Consider the following 21,513-nt stretch of genomic DNA (forward strand, 5'->3'; position numbering starts at 1 on the left):
AGAGTAGGGGTGGCGTTACTAGGATTAGGACTCAGTGCAGACCCGTGGACCTGTCCGTTCCCCACTGAGTACAACCACCTCCTCACACGAGCGCCTCACTCCTGAATGACTCCACAGCCCAACTTGATTCTAAGATGGCCGCCCTCCTGCCACCTCTATTTGTCACCTTGGCCTGGACTTGCCAGAGGGGTCCAGAAGGTTCTGGAACCTCCCATGGCAGTCATGGCCCGGGTGCTGAGGTGACAGTTGGAGCCACCATTTTGTGAATCCTACCTTCCTCATCTATCTACCTCAGTGGAGCACCTTGCGCCTTTCCCTCATGTGATGTGGAAAAGACACCCAGAACCTCTACATCAGCACCCCAAAAAGTTTAGTAGACAGAAAAAAAATGAGAAGGGGACAAGGGACAAAAATAATAAAATGAGGAGGGGGAACTGCCAAAGGGCTGACAGGTCTAACAGCCTCCATGAATAGTAAAGCAGCAGTCATGCATATGCTACTTTATTATTCATTGGCCTGTATTGGTGACATACTTGGAGGGACAGGGAACTGTCGTTATCAACTGCCCTACCACCCTCTTCGACCATGTGGCAATTTGAAAAAAATCCCACCTGCCCTTTATGAACCCCCCCCCCCGATTCTTCTATTCAGTACTCAGATATGTTACTCTGCTACAGGCTGAGGCCATTTAAGAGGCCTGATATCCATATGCTCATTCTAAATTGTAATTCTTTTCTCCTTCGGGGCTGTCTGTTAATATAGAATAGGCCTGAAACCTAAGCAGAAATATGAAATTGCCACTTCATTGTAAATTGGCAGTGCATGTTTAAAGGACAGTTACACTTGCTTTATCTGTGCTTGCGTGATGTGTAATGGTAGGACCAACGGCTATGCGCATATGTGAACTGGATCCGTTTCCTGAATAACATGAAGAGTCAAACTTAGCCTCAACTTCCCACCAAATTTCTATACTTGTTTTAAATAATTTGTTCTTCTATTCAGAAAAATTACTTTGGTTAGTTATTGAATTAACAAGCCATAGTTACTGTTGGCTCAGAAAAGCATGAGATGTTTATCGAACCTGATATATTTCAACAGTGCAGGGATTGGCATTTGTTCAGAGTGATTGACTGCACCCAACTACAAAAATTGTCCAATTATTCCCCAATAAATGCGGTTTAACATGTGGATTTTGGTACTATCTGTATAAAAATCCACATGACCTCTTACTTACCATGCATTTTTTCCTGGTACATTTCAGCAGGTTTTACCTGCCAACATTTTATGGGGTGAAATGTGGGGACTGTTGTGCTTATCGCGCAAATCATAATTGCAATACATGCAATAACTGGAGTTACTGTTTATATCGCAATTAATCAGGCTGACCGAAATCGAGCCTAACTCTTCTCAGTATTTTTGATAAGCATATCAATTAAATGTTGTAATCATCTGGCACTTTAAATGCTAAAGGTCAGGCTGTCTGCTTATAGTTGTAGAGAAACCAAAGGCCCTTCAATTCTCAGCAGTATTTTAAAGATATTCTTAAAAATCAAGTGCTCATAAAACAGGGATGGCATGATGTGCACTTGCATTAAGGCAGTTTTTGTCCTGTTTTATTTTGTGGCAACAGGAAAACAATACCAAGCTGCATAGGTCAGTCCAAAAGGCAGGCTTACTTCATTGGCAAAATAATGAACTTCAGTCCCCCTACACAGCATAGGAGCCATACATCCTGATTTCAGAATGATCGTGCCAGATGTTTGAACAGCAAGCACTGATAAATTCAAGCCAACCTTCTCCTAAAATCTGCCTACTTTTTTGGAAGGAGGCACTTAACTCAAGGCTGGAAAAAGTGTCTTAGCAAAAAGTCTTTCCAAGACAAGCTCCAAAAGAATTTGACAAATAGGTAGAATGCAACTAGTGTATCCCTTTTTAAAATCTAGAATGATAATGCTGCCTTTCCAAGACACCTTGATCTTTCATTGTCTTCTTTAGATGAATAATTTTACGTGGCAGACTCCTTAACACATTGGGCTCAGAGGCTCAAAACTGTTTTAAACCCGACATCATTCTTAGCACATTCACCATAGGGCCAAGGATCATGTAAACTCCAACAACTATGACTTTCTCCTCATAATTTGTCTCTATAAAATGTACTTAAACTGCTTCTAGGTTACAAATAATTGCAACTCATTTCAGGGTCCCAGAGTTCTTCCCAACCAAATAACCAAAACATGTATCTGACTCTAGACTCAATATATGTTTTTCTCCTTAGCTGTAGTACTTTATTCCTTTCTGAAATTATGTGTTGTTTTATACTTTATGTGTTTACACATTTCATGTTTTGTAATTATCCCATACATTTTCCTGGGGTGTTTTTTTATGCCTTCACAGTTGGTCAGTTTTAGAAGTGATTAAGGACAAAAACTAACATCATCAACCTCTTGAGATCCCAATACAATATTATCCAACTCATGCCCCATCAACTCTTTGAATATCCATCACAACTTGACTTTAAATAAGAAATGTGGTAAACATATATATGGTACTACTAGTTCTTCCTGACATACAAAAGTCTAAACCTTTCCTTAATCCCTAGTTTTAAGTCTTATTAACAAAAAGGTTATAAATATTTGGTGTTGTACTTTCCCACCAAGCGTACCTTGAGCTAATAATCATGTGACAAAAGAAGGAACAGAAACACAGTCACAAAACAATACATTGGTGAAAAACACACCACTGTGCAAAATGAGAAATATAATTGCGACACATATTTGAAAAATACAGCAATGCAGTGCTGATAATTTCAGACAATAAGAAGCTTAAAAAGTATTGCTTGCCGTAATATTGCAAACATATTCGTAAAGTTTTTCCTATGACTGTTATATTAATGGAACTTCAATAATTCATGAGATTTGGGACTAGAAAAGCATTGAATCATATAATATTGCCCCATTCCAGAACAGGTTGACAGACTGACAATTAGCTATTAATAATGATATTAAGTGGTCCAAGTTCTCCACCCAGGCTGTATTGCAGTCTGGGTGAAGAACATGCCCAGGCTCCCACTGTCTGTCGGAGCGCCAAACCATGATGCTCAGACTAATCACAATGCTGCATTGTGGCGTTGTGATTGGCTTTAGGGAGCCTGGGTGTGCTTCCTGCTCCGGCCAGAGCAAGGGACTATGGAGGAAAGACACGGTGAGGAAGCAGGGAGAAGGTACTTTTTTTTTTTTAATATCAATAAACTGTTGCTCCTGTTTTTCCAAGTGTTGCCGACACTGCAGGAATTACATCTAGAGTCATTTAAAAAAATCTCTAAACCAGTAGAAACTGCAAATCTCTGTTCTGGAACCACGTCTATCATCTTCTCATGCTAAGTTATATCACATTATATTTCTCATCAGTCTGTAATATAAAAAGGACAAGGTAAATATTGGTCTTTGGAATTTTAAGACAGGTGTCCACTTCTTCACAATAGTCCTCAACTAAGAAAATGTGGCAAGAAATGTCTGTAGATCATTGCATAAAAACAAGCAAGAACAGCCAAGGAAAACTCAGCATCCACATCGAACATGACTAGTGTCCAGCTGGTAAAGTCAGAAGGTAGATAATATGATTTTTCACCTCAAATCAAACACAATCTTTATTCAGTCTTTGGATAAAAATCATGAAAGTGCAAAGTACAATAAATCACAGTAAGAACTCATCATAATTTTTTTTAGCATTAGCGCAAATATTGATAAAAAACAATTGATTGGTACAAAAAGAACTGCTCCATCAGCATGCATTAACACAATCTAGTGCTACCACAACTGGTGTTACCCCTTAATTGATTTTCTACTCTGAATGGACATTTTAAGGAAGCAACAAACACTGGAAAAAATGTTGGAGTTACATAACATCTGAAGGACGCTAGAGCCTCTCTACACTTCTTAAAAGAAAAATACTTGAGACAGAGTTGGAAAAAGCTACGATAAAATTTGCAAAACAACATATGCAGCAAAGATTGCTCAGCAAACCCGTCACAAGGACATACAGGTAAGTTACTATCTCACACCCTCGCCCCATCAGAAAAGCACATAAGACCATATGGTACCGGACCTGAATCTAAAAAGGAGAGACCTCACCCATCGTGTAGGCTCCAAGGTTATATATAGTGCTAAATCTCCAGTGGCTAATGTGATGAAATAATTGCGAACAGAGTGTTTACAAAAAACCTCCTCTGTTCTTTGGCAGAAAGTAAGCTATGCATGGCAGGACTTAACCAGCCTCTTACCTAGCTTACTTATTGTATCGTGGGCGGTAAACATTTTGGGGAAACCAATGTCGGTGAAGGACTTGCTGACATTGTTCAGCCCAGGAATAGAAAGAACCTTATCCAAACTAAGGCAATCTAAAATAACATCTCTATTGAAACTTGCTTTATTATTGGTTCACACAATCCCCCAAAGCAAGAGCGGGCCATTTTAATTCTATCTGAGACTTTATTCTAAATTAAGTTTGGGATGCAGAATAAAATGGGGGCTGGATAGCGGGAGAACTGCCTGCAAATCCTGTTTTTCTTCTTCCTGTATGGGGAAACGTTGTGGTACCCCACAAACCCAGCAACATAAGTACTTGTAGGGACACACTGCAGGTTATAACTCTTGAGGGAAGGGGAAATAGGGCCCCTGCCTTCCTTCTCAACCAAGTTAAATAGGGACCCAGCCGCCCTACCTAGTTTCAGGCGCGCTGTATTCACTTGGGGTAGCCAGGAATTGGCGGAACCAAAAGGTGACACCCAAGTAACACAAATTATATACCATGCTCAGGGATTGCTCTTGCAGCTTTAGGGATGACATATTTCTCCTGCTTCGCACACCAGCCATTATGTAAGAGTTACCAAAATTGGTTAACATGTCAAGATTACCCATAAATGATACAAAAGATTCAACCATAGTCCCGCAAGGCATGGGGCATCCTGGCCATTAAAACAGCCGCGCCCGCATATAATAATTGCCAGGACAAAAGAATTAGCAATTTTCTTCACATTCCCGGTAGAAATAGATAAGTGGGTGCTTAGGTCGTTGATGGAAATAATAACACGCATTGGCATAGCCAATAGGTCTCACCTTTGGGACCTTATAAGTGTTTAGCCATGCAACACTTGATTTTGTTGCACCAAGGATATTGTGCTGGATAACTAAATACTTATAAGGTCCCAAAAGCGAGACCTATTGGCTATACCAATGCTTGTGTTACTGGGAGCTGTTTTTGTAGCAGTGCTGCAATATCGGCCCCCTGTAACAAAAGCAGGGCTGGTCCGACTTAATTGCCAGGACTGGTTTGTGTTCTCAGTCCGGCAGTGGCACCAACCATATGCATACCAGAGGTGGTCTAGCCCCAGTAAGAACAGTCTTACTTGAACTGCTTTGGCACCCCCCCTTTTGAATAGGAACACAAGCAACTCCAGACGGTGTCCATCTTGGACTTCATCTGTGAGTGCAGCTTGTCCTTTACCAAAGAGAGGTACAGGGCCTACAATTCCGGCGCAATGTCCATTTAGGAGTGGTGCCAATCTTGATTTACATTTGGCTGGTCCTGGTCTGCAGTTGCAAAGACAAGCTGAAAAGCAATGGAATGAAATGCGAGCCAGAGTGATTACCAATTATTTCAACTTGTATTTGAATACTTTTCAATTATAACCTTTGTCAGTCTGGCTCCTGCTGTCACACAGCAGGCCTGAGCCCGTGCCTGCAAACAATGTTAGCTTGTCAGGTAGAGTCTGAAACCAGTGGGTGGTTTGTTGATTCTCTCTGATCCCCCCCCCCCCACACACACACCGCTTCCCTGAAAGTGATCAGCAAAAGGGAGCTAGCAGCTGGAGAAAACAAATAGCAGGTGGAGTGAGCGCACCTCCCACCACCTTAACAGGGGTTCGGTCGGTGACACTGAGCTTATGATAGACTGCGTGACTAGAGAGAGATGATTTTAAAGGGGGGGGAGATGAAAGAGGTGTCTTTGAAGGTGATGTGATGCGAGATGTGTCTTGTGAACAGCTGTCATAAGATGATATCTTGGAAGGAGCATTGATGGGGTCTTGTTAGAAGGCGCTATATATATACATATATATGTGTGTGTGTGTGTATACATACATATGTGTGTGTATATACATATATGTGTGTGTGTGTGTGTGTATATATAGTGTAAGGGGATGTGAAGAGAGAAATTTCTTGACAGAAGTTGTGAGGAGGGAGATGCCTTGCAGAGGTCTCTGATTCGAGAGATGTCTTGGTCCGAGGCAAGGCCGCTGCTGGGGAGATTGACGTCTTACAAGAGATTGCGAGGAGAGAAATATCTTGGGTTTAACTGAGATGAGAGCGATGTCTTGGATAATGCTTTGATCTGAGAGATGTCTTGGGAGGGGATAGGACGTGAGAGATGTCTGGGTGTCTGTGAGGAGCCTAAAATGACAAGGATGTTCTAGAGAGACAATCACTGGGTTTGTGAAGAGAGAGTTTTCTTAGAAAGAGGTGTGATGACATAACTATTTTAGAAAGAGCTTTGATGATGTTCTTGTGGAGATAGATACATCCTGGTAGTATATTTGATGCCACAGATATTCTAAAAAGACTTTGTGTTTACATGCATTGCAAGCAGCTGTGCTGATTTTTTGTAAGGGATGCGATGTCTTCGTAGAAGGAACTGTGAGGAACTATACGTCTTGGAAGGAGCTGTGATGGCAGTGGAATGAGAGCAATAACCTCCTAGGAGCTGTAATAAGGGGAATGTCTTGGAAGGTGTTGTGTTGGGCAATTGAAGAGATATGTAAAATACAGGAGGGCTGGGTGTGGCATAAGAGGGTTGTCTTGCACTGATCTGTGATGAGAGCAAGGCTGTGAAGGATGCTGTGCTGGTCTCAAAGAAACATGCCTTTGAAGTGCCCACAAAGAAAGAAATGGGAGTAAAATTTGGTAATTAAGTGATGGGTTCTGGCATGGGAGAAATGTCATTGAAGATTCCAGGACAGGCTCTGGATGGGGGAGATAGCCTTGAAGGACCTGTTAGGTGAGAGATGGTCTTTTTAGTAGCTATGATGAGAGATTTTTGGAAGATCAGCACTGGGCTCTGGCGTGAGAGAGATATCTCGGAATGGGCTGTGATTAGATGGATGTCATGGAAGGAGCTGTGATGAGAGAAGTGTGGTAGATAGTGACTGGTTCTGGCTTGTCAAAGATGTCTTTGAAGTGTCTGTATGGAATGAGATATCTTCAGGGTTACAGGAATTATGCAATTCTGAGGCTGCATAATTGCACATGTTTGCCAAGTAATCTGTCATCTACTGCATAATATCTAGATTTTAGCACAAAAAAATTGTTTCTAGCTCAAACTGATCAAAAGTTACTAAAAACTACCCCATGGTTGACCGCACATCTGTCCCGCTGAGAGATCCCAAAGAGACGCGGTTGAAGCGATTCACTGACATACTGGCACTCACGGATCTGTGGCGCAGACAACACCCGCAGATCAGGGCCTATTCCTTTTACTCAGGGGCCCATACAGCCTTCTCAAGAATAGATTACATGTTGCTCCGGCGGGAGATCTGGGGGAGGTGTATGTGGTGGAGTTCTTGGCGAGAGGACCTTCGGACCACTCGCCTTTGCGCCTCACGGTGGGCACCCGCGCACACAGTCAACATCGGGAATGGAAACTTAATGCTTGGGATCTGAAAGATGCACAGATTGCGAAAGAACTCAGAACAGATACCAAGCTTTATTTTAAATAAAATGTGGGGACGGTGGACTCGGCGGTCACACTGTGGGAAGCATACAAACCAGTACTACGGGACCGGGCACAAAATATCATTGCTCATAAACGGCAGAAGGATGATGAAGAGATCTCTGAGATTGAGTCCCGAATCCTGCAGCTTGAAACAAGGGCTAATACAGGAGAGGATCCCTCCCTGTTGCGTAGTTTACAACTTCTTAGACAGGAATATCTCACGCTGGCCAGGAAAGATGTACAACATGCCATACAGGCATTACACAGGAGACTGTATGATGCGGGAGATAAGACGGGCAGGTTGCTTGCCTGGCTCAGCAAGAAAGAATTAGACAGCAGGTGGGTGACACAGATACGGGAGGAGGATGGACAGACAGGTCGACAAGGCTTAATCTGAGAGGGCTGCATAACTAGCTTGAAGTGTTGAGTAAGTGGGATTTCATTTTGTCCCTTGGTGCCGAGAAGGCATTCGACACGGTACACTGGCCCTTTCTCATGTCTGTACTAGAGACGTTTGGCTTCAGACCAGAGTTCCGGCAGTGGATCACCGTCCTATACGGCAGGCCTGTGGCACGGGTCAGAGTCAATGGGGTGTTATCAAGGGAACTTCCTATAGGCAGGGGCACCCGCCAGGGCTGTCCTTTATCCCCCCTGCTCTTTGCCCTGGTAAAGGAACCACTCGCTTGTGTGATCCGTATGCACCCAGACATAACAGGCTTTCAGATGGATGGGGTGACAGAGTCCGATGAGCGCATATCCTTATATGCGGACGATATATTGTTGTATGTGACGCATCCGGTTACCACACTCCCAAGTATTATGAGGAGTTGTGAACTCTACCGCGCACAGGCGGGTTATAAGATTAACTGGGGAAAATCCTGCTTATATCAGATGGGTGGGGGTGACGGGTACACCATGGGTCCAAGTCAGCTTCAGATGACTCGAGAGGGCATTAAGTATTTAGGTATTTATGTAACAACGAACGCGAAGCTAGCACTGGATCACAATTTGTACAGGGTGCTGGGAGATTTTCGTGAGGACGTGGGGAGATGGAGGTCCCTGCCGCTGACCCTGCTAGGCAAGGTGGCCCTATACAAAATGATAGTGCTCCCCAAATTCCTTTACGTGCTACAAAACACTTACCAGTTGATACCAGTGGAGGTGTTCAATAGAATTGACAAAGTACTACGGACGTTCCTCTGGGACGGACGGCCGCCGAGGGTAGCATTGGCGACGTTGCAGCGTAATCAATATAATGGCGGCATCTCCTTGCCAGACCTTCGGGCGTATTATTGGGCATCCCATCTAATAGTAGTGAATGACTGGGAGCATATAGAGAGGGATCACCCCACATACGCTTTAGAACTAGCACAATTCATTAACCACCCGTACACACATTACATAAATGGGGGGGGGGGGGGCTACACAACTCCTCACGGCAACGCGGATCGTCCTAGTAGCATGGAAACAGGCGGTAAGACAGATGAAATAGGGCGGAAGGATTACTAGGGAAACCCCGTAATGGGTGGGAAGTCGCCTGCCAGAAATTAGGAAGCTGCGAGGCTTTAGGAAATGGGACCTGTTGGGCATTTCACAACTTAAAGACATACTACACCGTAAAGAGTTAGTCACTTTTGCACATCTACAGACGGAATATGATATGAACTCGACTCAATACTACAAATATTTACAATTGAAACATGCCTGGCGGGCGCAGGGCTTAGATACTGATGATATCCCCGAATACGCACCATTAGAGGGACGACTCTTGATGGGAGAGATAGCAGAAAAAGCAGTCTCCTGGACGTATAGAACAATCATAAACAACAAACCAGATACATTACAGAAGCTGCGAAGGAGATGGGAATCAGAGATGGGGGTGATGGATGATTTGGACTGGGAGATGGCATTGATGAATCCCCGCGAAGTAGCCATCAGATCGCGCCTCAGGCTAATTCAATACAAATATTTACACAGGGCATACTACGACAGAGCGCGGTTGCACCGCATTGGAAGGGCTGAAACACCCACATGCTTGCGTTGTCTAGGGTGGGAAGGTACATTTTATCATACGGTTTGGGAGTGCTCCGAGATTCAAAGGTATTGGATGACTCTGATGGGGGAGATGGAGAGTGTCCTGGGGGCGGAGATCCCACTCACCCCCTCGTTTGTCCTATTGGGAATATCCACAGATATTGAGCTCCCTAAGCCTGGGTTTGTCCTGCTGCAGCTGGGGTTGGTGGTCGCAAAACGGGACATAGCCAGGAAATGGGGGGCCGCTGAGGGACCATCTCTTGTTGAGTGGAGAAAGAGCATGGACATATATATGCTAGGTGAGAAGACAACCTACAAGGCACGGGGCTGCCCCAAAAAGTTTTGGAAAATATGGAAGCCTTGGCTTGCACACTATGGACTCTCGCTCTCCGACTCATAATGACTACACAAGGCCGGATATGTGGTTGGAGGGGTGGGACGGGATACGCAATAATGCTCCGACACATGATAGCATTGTTTGATTCCTCTTTACTGCTGATTGGACACACTGCTGCTGTTTATTGGAAAATGCTTATGTATCTAATTGGTATTCATTGTTGTTGTTTTGCAATGAGAGAAAATGTCAATAAAAATATTTATAAAAAAAAAAGTTACTAAAAACATGGTGACGTGTTCAGGTGCCGTGGAAGGCCCTTCAAATAGAAAAAACTGGTCATCTTTCAGTTGGTTAAATGTGCATTTGGTCGTTAAACTGATACTAATCAGATAAAATATTTGCCCAGACAGTATCACCATGTCTATAAATCACAAAATAATGAAGCAATACTATGAAAAAATGTGCTGCATTGCATCGCATGATTTACTTTTTCTTGCCACATAATTTAGTCACCCGTGCTTCATAATGTGATGCTTCCCTGCCACATAATTCCAATGGCCCTGGATATCTTTGAAGGGGCTATGATGAAAGAAATATCTTGCAAGGACCAGTGACGGCAGATATTTGGCAGCTCAGCAGTGGGATCTGACATTAGATGACTTTGAAGGGTCTCCGCATGGTTCTGCAAAAGAAATATCCTTGAAGGAGATATGGCAAGAGAAGTGTCTTTGAAAGAGCAGTGATGGGAGATGTTTGGGACATCTGCGACGCTCACTGCTAGTATGAGAGAGAAGTCTTTGAAGCAGCTGCGCCAAGGGAGGCGTTAGGAAGAATCAATGCAGGACATTGCGCAGGGGTATAACATGACGAAGAGACTGAGTCCCCCCTCAGCAGCGCTCTGAAACAGCAAGTTGCAGTGACGTAACTAGCCAGTGTGCCATTGGCCCAGGTGCAAGGAAGGAAATGGAGCCCCCTGGCCACTGTTTCAAATGTGACACACAGCCAATAATCAAGGTTTAGGGAGCCTCTCAGGCCTCTGGATCCCAGTGCCACTGCACCCGCTGCACAAGTGGAACCTACCCAGCTGGGAACAGTAAACGGCTCGCTTCAACACTGCCTGAGACAAGGGGTTTTATCTAAAATCGTCTTCATTCTGTAAATATCACCTACGTCAGCAGCGAGGCCTCCAGACCGACTGCCTGGCCCTTTCATGGCTGCATCAGCCAGGCCACCTGGTAGGAGGGGGGGAGAGAGGTAAAAAGCAGGATATATGCTGAGAGAGAGGGTCGCGTGGGCGGACGCGTCACTGTCTGTGACGAGGCCACCGAGGAGGCGCTGTCTCGAGTCATCATTACCACTCTCGCGGCTGGCAGCGTCGACGTCTTTCCACTGTTTCAGCCACTGGTTCTGTCAAAGGGACTTTAAAACGCTCTTTTGTCAAGAATTACAGCGAAAAAAGAAGTCTCTTGTGTTGCACAAGAGAAATCAAAACTTACTGCACGCGCAACATTCTCTAAAATATTACTATTTTGTACTGCGCTAGGGTTCTGAGAGGTTTTGCAAAAATAGGGGATTATTTACATTTTAGTAACTTCCCCCTGCCGTCCAGCTTAAAGCGTTTCACTGCAGCGCAGTTTAGGTATTGCTATAACTTCCCTATCCCTTCTGCAATCTCAGAAATACACAGAAATCCTGAATGTTTTGTCCGTCTGCAGACAATTTTAGCATCCTTTCCTGTAGAAACGTCTAGGGCTGTGCCTTTTTATGTCAGCAAAGTTCCCGATTTTTGCATAACATCAAGTACTTTCAGGTTTAAGGTCACCTTCACCTACCCAAAGTTTTTCTGCGCATTGCAAGTGAAACAAGGCATCATAGTATTACATCACACCATACTGTGACTCACTCACCACACACCTTCCCTCTTTAATGACTGGGTAAACTAAATTTCTAAATAATGATAGAGAAGAACAAATTAAAATACTGTGAAAGAAACAACCTAGTGCAACGAATGAAACAGAAGCCACGAGCGAGTAACCAGGGTTTCAAGATAATAACCAGCGCGCCCCTCACTCCTCACTTACTGAAAACTGTGACTTGAAGAAACGGTTCACAACATCTCTTTCCTTCTTTCATTCAGTTGCTTCCCTGTGAAATGGATCCAAAAAAGAACCAGCGCACGCCTCGCGCTGAAAGAGGCAGCAGGGTTAGGGGGGAGAGGAGGGGGCCTGCGGCTGTTTCCCTTGCGGGAGCGAGCAGGAACCATATGTTAAAGTTCGCTCCCACAAGGGAATAGCCAAACGTACACGCGTTGCATTCAAAGCAATGCAATGCGTGCACGTTTTTGACTGAAAAACGGAATCGATTGCAAAAGGTCTTTTTGCCTATGCAGCGCATGCACGTTGCGTAGGCGAGACCTAATAAAAATCAGGGGTGTCAAACACACCTCTGGCGTACCCCACTAGCTAGAGGAAAGACGTCAGAGTTCCCCAGATCGGCCATACCGCACCCTGGCCCTTAAGTTTTCATTTAGGGAATACAGGAAATTTACCAGGGGGGCTTCTACCCCAAGATTGTTTAAAGTCAGCCACAGCGTGCTCCTGTTCAGGCAGTCAAATGCAGAAGATAAATCCGTAAAGGCAAGGTACAGTGGACAGAGCGTGGGAAAGGTGCATTTACTCATAATCAAATGCAAGTTCAGGCACTGCTCCACTGTACCTAGCCTTGGACGAAAGCCATACTGGCAAGGGGACAGAAAACTATTATCGTTGGCCAAAGTCTGCAGGCGGTGGAAAATAACCCTCCCTATGACCTTCCCTGAACTATTGATAAGAGATATCAGCCTGTAGCATTAGGGAGGCCCTCAGTCTGCTTTTAAAAAATTGGTACAATTATAGAAAGGATCCAGGAATTCAGGTACGTACTGCACAGAGAATTGTATATTCATGTAAATCCATAGGGATCCCATCGTGCCCGGGAGCTTTACCACTAGATTTTTGTCTGATTGCTTCTCTTTTTGTAGCAACACCCCAACAAATCTATAACCAAACAAGCTGTTTCACAAATAATGGTTTGAGCGTAGAATAAACATTTCAATGCCTAGAGCACTTCAAGGAGCTAGGTCACACATTGCTCCCTCCAACAAGGACATTTTCCAAAACAAGTAAATGTAGCCCAACTCCAAAAAATATTCTTGCTGACTCCTCTTATCCTGGTAATCACCACCCCATACAGAATGTGGATTTAGGGCAAGTATGCTATTTTGACAACCAGCTGCCAGGATTTGTCTTAAAATCCAATCTAATGGGGTTATTGGCCTTCTTGACAGCTCTGAGTTGAAGGACCATAAAAGACACTCCTGAGTGACTTGCAATACCCTTAGAATGCACACACGTGGTAATTGAACCCCTATATAGCACAATATCCAATGCCCTGCAGCTCCTTATTTAGTCCTTTATATGGGCGCCTCAGCTGTGCTCCTGACAGGTGCCACATAATGCTCCTTGCCTTTGCTTCTAATAATGTAACTGAGCAGTGTTAAATTTATAACAACTTTTGTGTTTTCATGTACACTGCTAGTGCGCAGGTCAGCCCTCTCAGGCTCTAGAGGACGTGGAGGGCTGAGGGGGGTGAGGCACCATACATCCACGGGGTTTAGTTTAAAAACGTAGACTCTGTAGTTGGAGGTTTGGATTTCTCATGTGAGGGGCGTAGTTCAACAAGGATTCCCTCACACAGGCACACTCCATTTTAGTCAGCAGACGTAATGTGCATGCCTTAGGCAGCATAGTATATCTGGTAAAATGTGGCTGTGAGGGCACACATCAGTGCATCCCCGAGTACAATGAGAAGCAACACAGTGCAGCAGGGGCAGAATCCCAAGCACTGTCCCAGTTTCTTATAGGGCTGTGCTTTCTGTCCCATCAAGAACCTGGGAGAGGGATTGAGGGTGGCCTTTCCCTTTTCAAACCTGACCTTGCTGCGCTGCCTGACTCCTCGCTGGGAATCATAGTTTGCTGGTACTAATGTCCAGCGCTAGTTTCCGTCCGTGCTGCTGCCATGGAGCCTCCGAGATGCCAACTAAGAAGGCAAGGTAAGTAAAATAAAATGTGATTTCTCTGAGCATGTGTGTGTATGCTTGCAAGTCTGTTTTTGAGTGACAGTGAGTGAGATTGAGTGAGAGTGTGTGTGCGTGTTTGATAGTGTCTATGAGAGTAAAAGTGAGATTCTGAATATGAGTGTACGAATAAGTGAAAGTGAGTGTGAGGCAGAGAGTGAAGGAGTGTGAGTGCTTCATAAGGAGTGAGTGATTGGAGAATCCGAGAGGGAGTGGGCGTCAGGGGTGTAGCCATCAGTGGTGCTGTAGGTGCAGTTGCATCAGGGTCCAGAGTCAGAAGGTGTGAAAGGGTGTTTGTAAGTGAGAGTGAGAACCAGTGAGCATGTGTGTGAGTGCTAGTGAGTGGGAGTAAATGAGAATGAGTGAGCGTGTCAGTAAGAGTGAGAGGGAAGACAGTGAATGTGAGAGAGTGTGTATGAGTGAGAGACTCCAGTGTGTAAAAGTTTTTTTGTTTTCATATTTTATGATTGTGAGTAGTCAGCCCCTGGCCATGGCATACTCAATGTATTTCTGGGCTTATGATGGCACCCAAGGTAACATGCTGCCTCTGGCATGTCGCAGATGATTCTTGGCATAAGGAAGGGCACCCAAGGCAAAATGCAGACACAAATATTGGAGCTAATACTTGATATATGGGCACACCTGTAATAAAATTATAGTTTTGGCATACTGGAGGTAATTCTGTCTCTTAGAGAAGGCAGCCGTTGCAAATTTGGGTTGAGGGGGCTGGGTAGAGGGAAGCAAACCATAATAAAATACTGGCTTTGAAATACTGGAGGAACATTTTGACATACGGCCACCCATGGTATATGGGCTGTATAAATGGCAAAAATTCTGATACCGGAAAAAATTATGGAATTCTTGTCATTATGGGGGTACCCTAATTAAATGGTGACATTGGTACAATTAAGGTAATTCTTAACATATGGGAAACTATCAAGGCAAATTTGGGGAACATTGGGATAACTCCTGGTTAGCATTGCACCACAATTAGTTAGTTGTTGACTGCACCCCTCGAAAATATCAAACTTTCAATCAAATTAACCATTTATAGGTGTGCAGACTAGGTGTGTGCTCTGGCATGAACACATAAAATATTCACAGTGATCGCTGGTGGCCAGCAGGCTGTCCAGTCCCAAGATGCACTGTCAAAATAGGCCCATGGACTTTTATAAATCTTCTTGAAATCAAAAAAGTTGTGTTGAAGTTCTCCAATTTCACATTTTTAATTATTGATTAAATGCATCAATCTTCATAATCTACAGTCAATGTATTTAAACATCAAATCCGTTGAACATTCATCAGAGTCGAAAAGCATCTTGCTTCATCAATACCCAGTGCATTTCGGGAGTAGAACCCTTCGTTAAGGGTAACTGTAAACAAATTTACAAATATGATATCAAGATCGCATAGTGGGAACCCTATCTAATTCACCGAAGATGCATGGTGACTAAATGTGAATGACCACATGCACTACTGGCTTCCTACCACAGGAAATGTAGTGGAGTTGCCTTAACTAAAAATAACGTTTTAATAACATGCTTGTGATGGCATGCTAACAACAAAAAATAAAATGTGTCCTTCCATCCAAGGTCTAACTTCTGCAATGTTTTTTAGTCCAACTAAACACAGAGGGCCCAACATCCTGAGGTTTCCCTCCAACCTCTGTATTTTGATTACGGCAGTCGGAGGGAAAACCGCAAGGGGATTCCACTCCTCTTCCGACAGGCCCGTTGGAAGAGGAGCAGAATAGCAATCCCTTCAATGACAATGGAGCTTGGCTCGGCTCCACCGTCTGGATTACAATGTTGTTTTCTGACAGCCAATCCATTTTGGCCTTTTCGACATGGATTGACTATCGGAAACTGGCTTTGGGGGACCCTATCAGGGCCCCCTTCCCCCCGTAGCTCCGCATTTGGGCCTGGGGGTACCTCAGCATCCCTGCACCATGTGGCAGGCATTTGGGCGTGGGTGGCACCTCAACATCCCTGCACCTCTTGGTGCCTGCCACATGGTGCAGGGATGTTTACAAACTTCAATTTTTCAATGGGAACTTGTGCTGAAGGCATTTTCAGCCCGCTGCACATGTTCCCTTTGGAAAATGAATGCTTCCAATCGCACTGTGTGCGGTTGCATCCAAATTAGGGTGTCAGAACTGCTGACTTATGGTCGGGCGGTTCCTTACCCGCAAAGGTGTCCGCCCAACATCGTAATGAGGGCCAGAGTGTAAAGACAAGCTACATGGGCAAGAAAACTGTTCATGATGTTTTAGGCATATACTGTTGTGTTAGAGCAACTTCATTACACCCTTTACACTTTGACGGTGTACCAGCATAAACCATGTGAAGAACTCAACATGAATACACCATTCTAGAAAAAGCGCATTAAATAAAACAATCATGCAGCGGCAAAGACAGTGCATCAGTGTGTTCAGTGCCAGTACTCAGTTAGGAGTGACAGATCATTCAAAGAACCCGCCACCAATGGTGTTTACCTAGATGAATAGCGTGTGAACACCTTATTGAAAAAAGAAACACATTACCTAAAACGATCATGCCAAATTGAAAACGGCGTGTCTGCATGAGCATTTAGTGAAAGTATTGGGTTGGGAGCACCAGTCTATTTAAAGCACCCGCTTTCAGAAGTGAATACCTCAGTGAGTAGCGTGAAACAACCCGAAAGAGTAAGTGCACATGCATGCCACAAAAACAAAGAAAATACTTGTGTTGCAAAGTATTACACCCCATCACTTTCATAGATCACCAGCTGCCACTGTTTCAATTCTTCTTCTAAGGAACTTGGATCTTTTTACTTTTTAGCTCTAAGAATGTCTAAATATTAGAACAACTGAAGCACAGATTTATTACTTTATCACTGCTAAAAGAAGTGTATCTGTTATATGCTGATGCTGAACTATGCATCAGATAAGACTATTTCTTTCTTACCTGGGAGATGACCTGAGACTGGACCTGTTCAAATTCTTCCAGACGAACGGTTTTAGCCAAAGTCGAATGAAACAAAGACATTGCTGCTACTTTGTTGCATTCGGCTCGCACTTTAGTGAGAGCATTGATGATTTCATGTCTTGTCAGCAATGTGATAAATATGAAGCCACCCCGATTTTTATCAAAGGGATAGTCTGGAACCTCCACACAACCTGTAGGGAGCAAAGAAATAGTTAGGTAAAAACAACTTTCTTCAGTACTGGCAATGAGAAAAACTGAAGCTCTCCAAGTGGACACCGAATAATCGCTATAACAATTCAAAAGTTTGAGGGAGCTATTAAACCATTAACATTATTGTTGACTCTACAGGTCATTGTAGCACCCTCACAGAGAATGCTGTGTTCCCAGAAATAAATCTAAATATAGAAGAACTACAACATTCTATTGACTTAATATGTACATTTGCATGGCTAACCCTGTGGCTATGAAAGGCCTTACTCCAGACATCACACATTGTACCCACATAAAAGTAAAGGAAAAGTACTTACAAGTAACCATTCCACTCAATCATGGATATATTCAGCACAGTCATATTATTTAAATATTTTGCTCTGACTGGGAATATGTGAGGAACAGTTCAATTTTAAAAAGTATCAGGAGACACTAGATAACGGTGACAAAACATATAAGGAGAGATGGCCGATTGGTTGCTAAAAATTATTCTTGATGAAGACCAATGATTCAGTTCTCTTAATTCAGCCCTGAACTGTAATCAATAGCTATCAACAGGCATTCCAGAATGTCCTTAGGTTGATGATGAGTACTTGGATCAGAATGTCTTTTGAAGAGGTATTGAACTTGTGACATCACTCAGTGTCCGGTGAGTGATGTAATACATGGGTTCAACCCCGAAGCAGCCATCATCAAACAAAGCAACATTCTAGAATGTCTATTGTTGGCAATTGTTAAAGATGCAGGACTGGGATAAAAGAAGTGTATCTATATGTACCCTGGATGTCCCCTTAAATATTACTCATTAACTTTCAGGACAGAATAGCAAGCGGTACAAAGGTGCCAGTCATAGAGGAGTAACACGCAAAAATGTAGTCAACTAACGAAAGAGATTCATGGAAAATCTGCTCACTCCCCCTTAACGTTGTCCCTTTACTTCTCTTAGATAGATAAAGTAAATGGTGACAAGTGGCATGCCTTGACCACTCATCCATACTATCATTGAAGAGTCCAGTCTGGCCTTATTATGCCACAGGACACAAGCACCACTTACTGATGAAGTCCAACAGGTGGGGGATTGGTTTGGTTCAAGCTCTAAGGGAGTCTAGCCTATTTAGCGTTAAACTGTTCTTATTGGACAAAACCAAATCTGATTTGCATATGGCTGTTTGGAACGGTGCAGTGAGTGAAAACAATGGACTTGAATGCAGTCTGAGCAATTACCAGTGACTGAGACATTTGTAATCAACCCACCAATCACCTTTGTGTTTCAAAAGAACATATTGTCAGGGAACATGCTTGATGCAAGGCAAAGCATTTAGTTCTTTTTTTTACTGCATAAAAAGAAGTCATTTACCTGCTATTCATACAAGGCATTCTGGGATGGCTCAGCCGACTTCCTGTGAGAGGCGTAATTTCCCCAAAAACCAACTCAGTATGGAATAACTGTACCTTGTTATTGGGTGTATATGTCACAAAGATCAGGAAGTATTCTAAAAACATATGAAAAGTTATGACGATTCATTTGATACAGACATGCCTTCTCTCTTCCAATTCTCCTCCTGTACACCTTCCTCTCCACAGTATAACATGTCTCTCCCCAGTGAAAGAAGTGTCCTGATTTAAATAGATCCACAAGCTATAAACTGAGAGAACTAACTATGAGTGCCACCCACACTAATTAAGATATCAACTGAATCGTTAAGCTTCGGGCATACAAAAGGGCAAATCCCATGAGTTAGGCCTTTTGACAAAATAAGAGTATTATCAGTGAAGGTTGCAAAAGAATGAACCACTAGATGTGACCCAGACTATGGAAGACTGAACTGCATGGAAGAAGCACTTCAATAAGTGAAAAGCACACAAAGATACCACCACATACTCTGAAAGAAAACACTAAATTTCAACAATGTATACCCTCCTTTCCAACCTTCACAGTGAAAGCATTTCACTCTACACAATGTTTAACAGCATGACCTAAAAGAAAGAAGTTGCCCGGAGTATCGAAAAGAGGAACATGAAAGATGGACAGTCTGAACCGATAGATGATGTAACTATTTTTAAATGCACGCCACGCTATGCAAAGAACAAACTGAATTCAAGTCTAGCCAGACATGAATAAGCCGAATTCAAAGATACACACCCTATTGAACTGAACCTGATGAAAAGAATGCTCTAAATTATGGAAGAAATAACCTTGGTTGAAGGAGTTCTATAAACTGTGGAAGACAACCAATTAAAGGATCAATCCACACTAGGAAGGTGTAAACTAGGTGGAAGTTGTTCCATAAATTATTGAAAGAATGAATTTGGTGTTTGAAGGACTCTGTCAACCGTGGACATATATGACAATGAAAAAGTTAATATTAAGCAAATAAACTCTTGTCCCAGTGTGGGAGGATATTAAGGATGCGGTTACATGAGCAGATTATGCATGTAAAATTACACTCACCTTTTTTCAATACAGGTTCCACCTTTGTATCTGGAAGCAAAACATATGAAAACATCTGTGGCTTCGAAGAGACGACCTGGTCAAAGATCATCTTATTCATAGTGCGTGAATATTCCAGACCCACTTCCAATTCCAGACGATTCAAGTGATCCAATAACCTAAATACACAAAGAAGGTTTAACAAGTAGATGTACTGCGGGCATGTTCCTCAGCATAAAGTAAATGAGAATTAAGGAATTAGTGATGAAATGAGACTGGGAAAGCATTTAAACTGACCTAGCAAAGTAATGATTTTTATATAGTGCTTATTACTGTGGCTGTGCCACATATACAAATTGAAAATAACCAGTCTCACATTTTAATGTATTCAATGTACCTACCTCAAAAGGATGTACAGGCGTGTTATTCCTAATGCAATTAAAACCTTTGATCTCCAGGTCTGATAAGATGTAAAATTAACAAGTCATTGTTCAAGCTTTGACCTGAAGGTATGAGATGTAAGGGCTGTTAATAAAGATATCTAAAGACCATTAGACAGCAAGGAACAGGAGAGTGGCTCAAGAATTTAGCCGAAGCTTGCCTATTATTGTGTGTTTTATAAATTCACTAGACCCCTCAACAGAGCAGAATTTCTTTTTTTTTTTAACGCCCCATTGTCTGATTCACAAAGGTAAATTGCTCTTTTGAGTAAGTTTACACTTTGTTGTAAGGTTACTACTTTCGGTGTTCACAAACCCAAGTGCAGATTTACTACAAAAAGAGTAAGTTACAAGACTCCACCCCGACTAATACAATAGGCTTACTCTTGTGTGGGTGGGTGACATATCTCCCTAAACCCCTCCCTGACCATCTCCAAACCCCTAAAAAACAATTTACTTACCTAAAATAATGCCTTTTCTGGTAGAGACTCTAGGCAACAACAGATTTCTAGCTTTTTAAATATCTTCAGGTGTCAGACAGGATCCGGAAACTTTTACAGATCAAATTTTCCGAAAGAAATTTCCTCCAGCGCCGACGGGGGTGTCACCCAGCATCGTATTGCATTGTGCTGCTCAGTCCTGTGCAGGTATGACATTGGGACCAGTACAAATAGGCCACCCGCATGAGCTAGCATCAGTTTCTTTCTATACTCCATCCATGTTATCAGATCTGGAATCTCAAGAAACCAGTAATAGCCAATGTTCACAATTTATAGATTGGCAACTTATTACATATGTCTTGTAAGAGTCCATTCTACAGAACGGGGAGGTGGGAGGGTAAGCGAAGAACTTGTGGTTAGATAGAGTCTCTACTAGAAAAGGCATTACTGAAGGTAATAAACGTCTTCTTCTGGTAGAGACTTAAAACCACGTATTCCTCACCTTTTGAATAGATATCAAAGCAGGACCCCTCAGGTGGTGGGTCTGTAGAATTATTCATTCTCGGAAATCTTGCAGGACCGAATGAGCAAAATGATCATCTACCTAACATTGTTATCCAGGCAGTATTGCTTTGCAAATGTGTGGCAGAATGCCCACATAGCAGCCCAGAAGGTACTCAAGACAGGCATGTTGCGCGCTAGTGCAGTGGTAGCACCTTGACTCTGGTAGAATAAGCATGCAAGCATTATGGAGGTTGCCTCTTGGTTAGTCCATAG

At 43.1% G+C, this 21,513-nt stretch overlaps 1 protein-coding gene across 1 annotated transcript in view; it reads right to left on the reverse strand.

Moving 5' to 3' along the window:
• Nucleotides 1-21,513, reverse strand: part of DNAH1 (dynein axonemal heavy chain 1) — a 1,256,292-nt gene that overhangs the window by 1,034,046 nt on the left and 200,733 nt on the right. Inside the window, exons 9-10 of the mRNA XM_085624793.1 lie at nucleotides 19,878-20,035; nucleotides 17,195-17,406 (exon numbers count right to left, since the gene is read on the reverse strand). Coding sequence (XP_085480919.1) covers nucleotides 17,195-17,406; nucleotides 19,878-20,035 — 370 coding nt within the window. The remainder of the gene's footprint in view (nucleotides 1-17,194; nucleotides 17,407-19,877; nucleotides 20,036-21,513) is intronic.

The sequence above is a fragment of the Triturus cristatus genome, chromosome 9, assembly GCF_964204655.1.
Source record: "Triturus cristatus chromosome 9, aTriCri1.1, whole genome shotgun sequence".
NCBI lineage: Eukaryota > Metazoa > Chordata > Amphibia > Caudata > Salamandridae > Triturus > Triturus cristatus.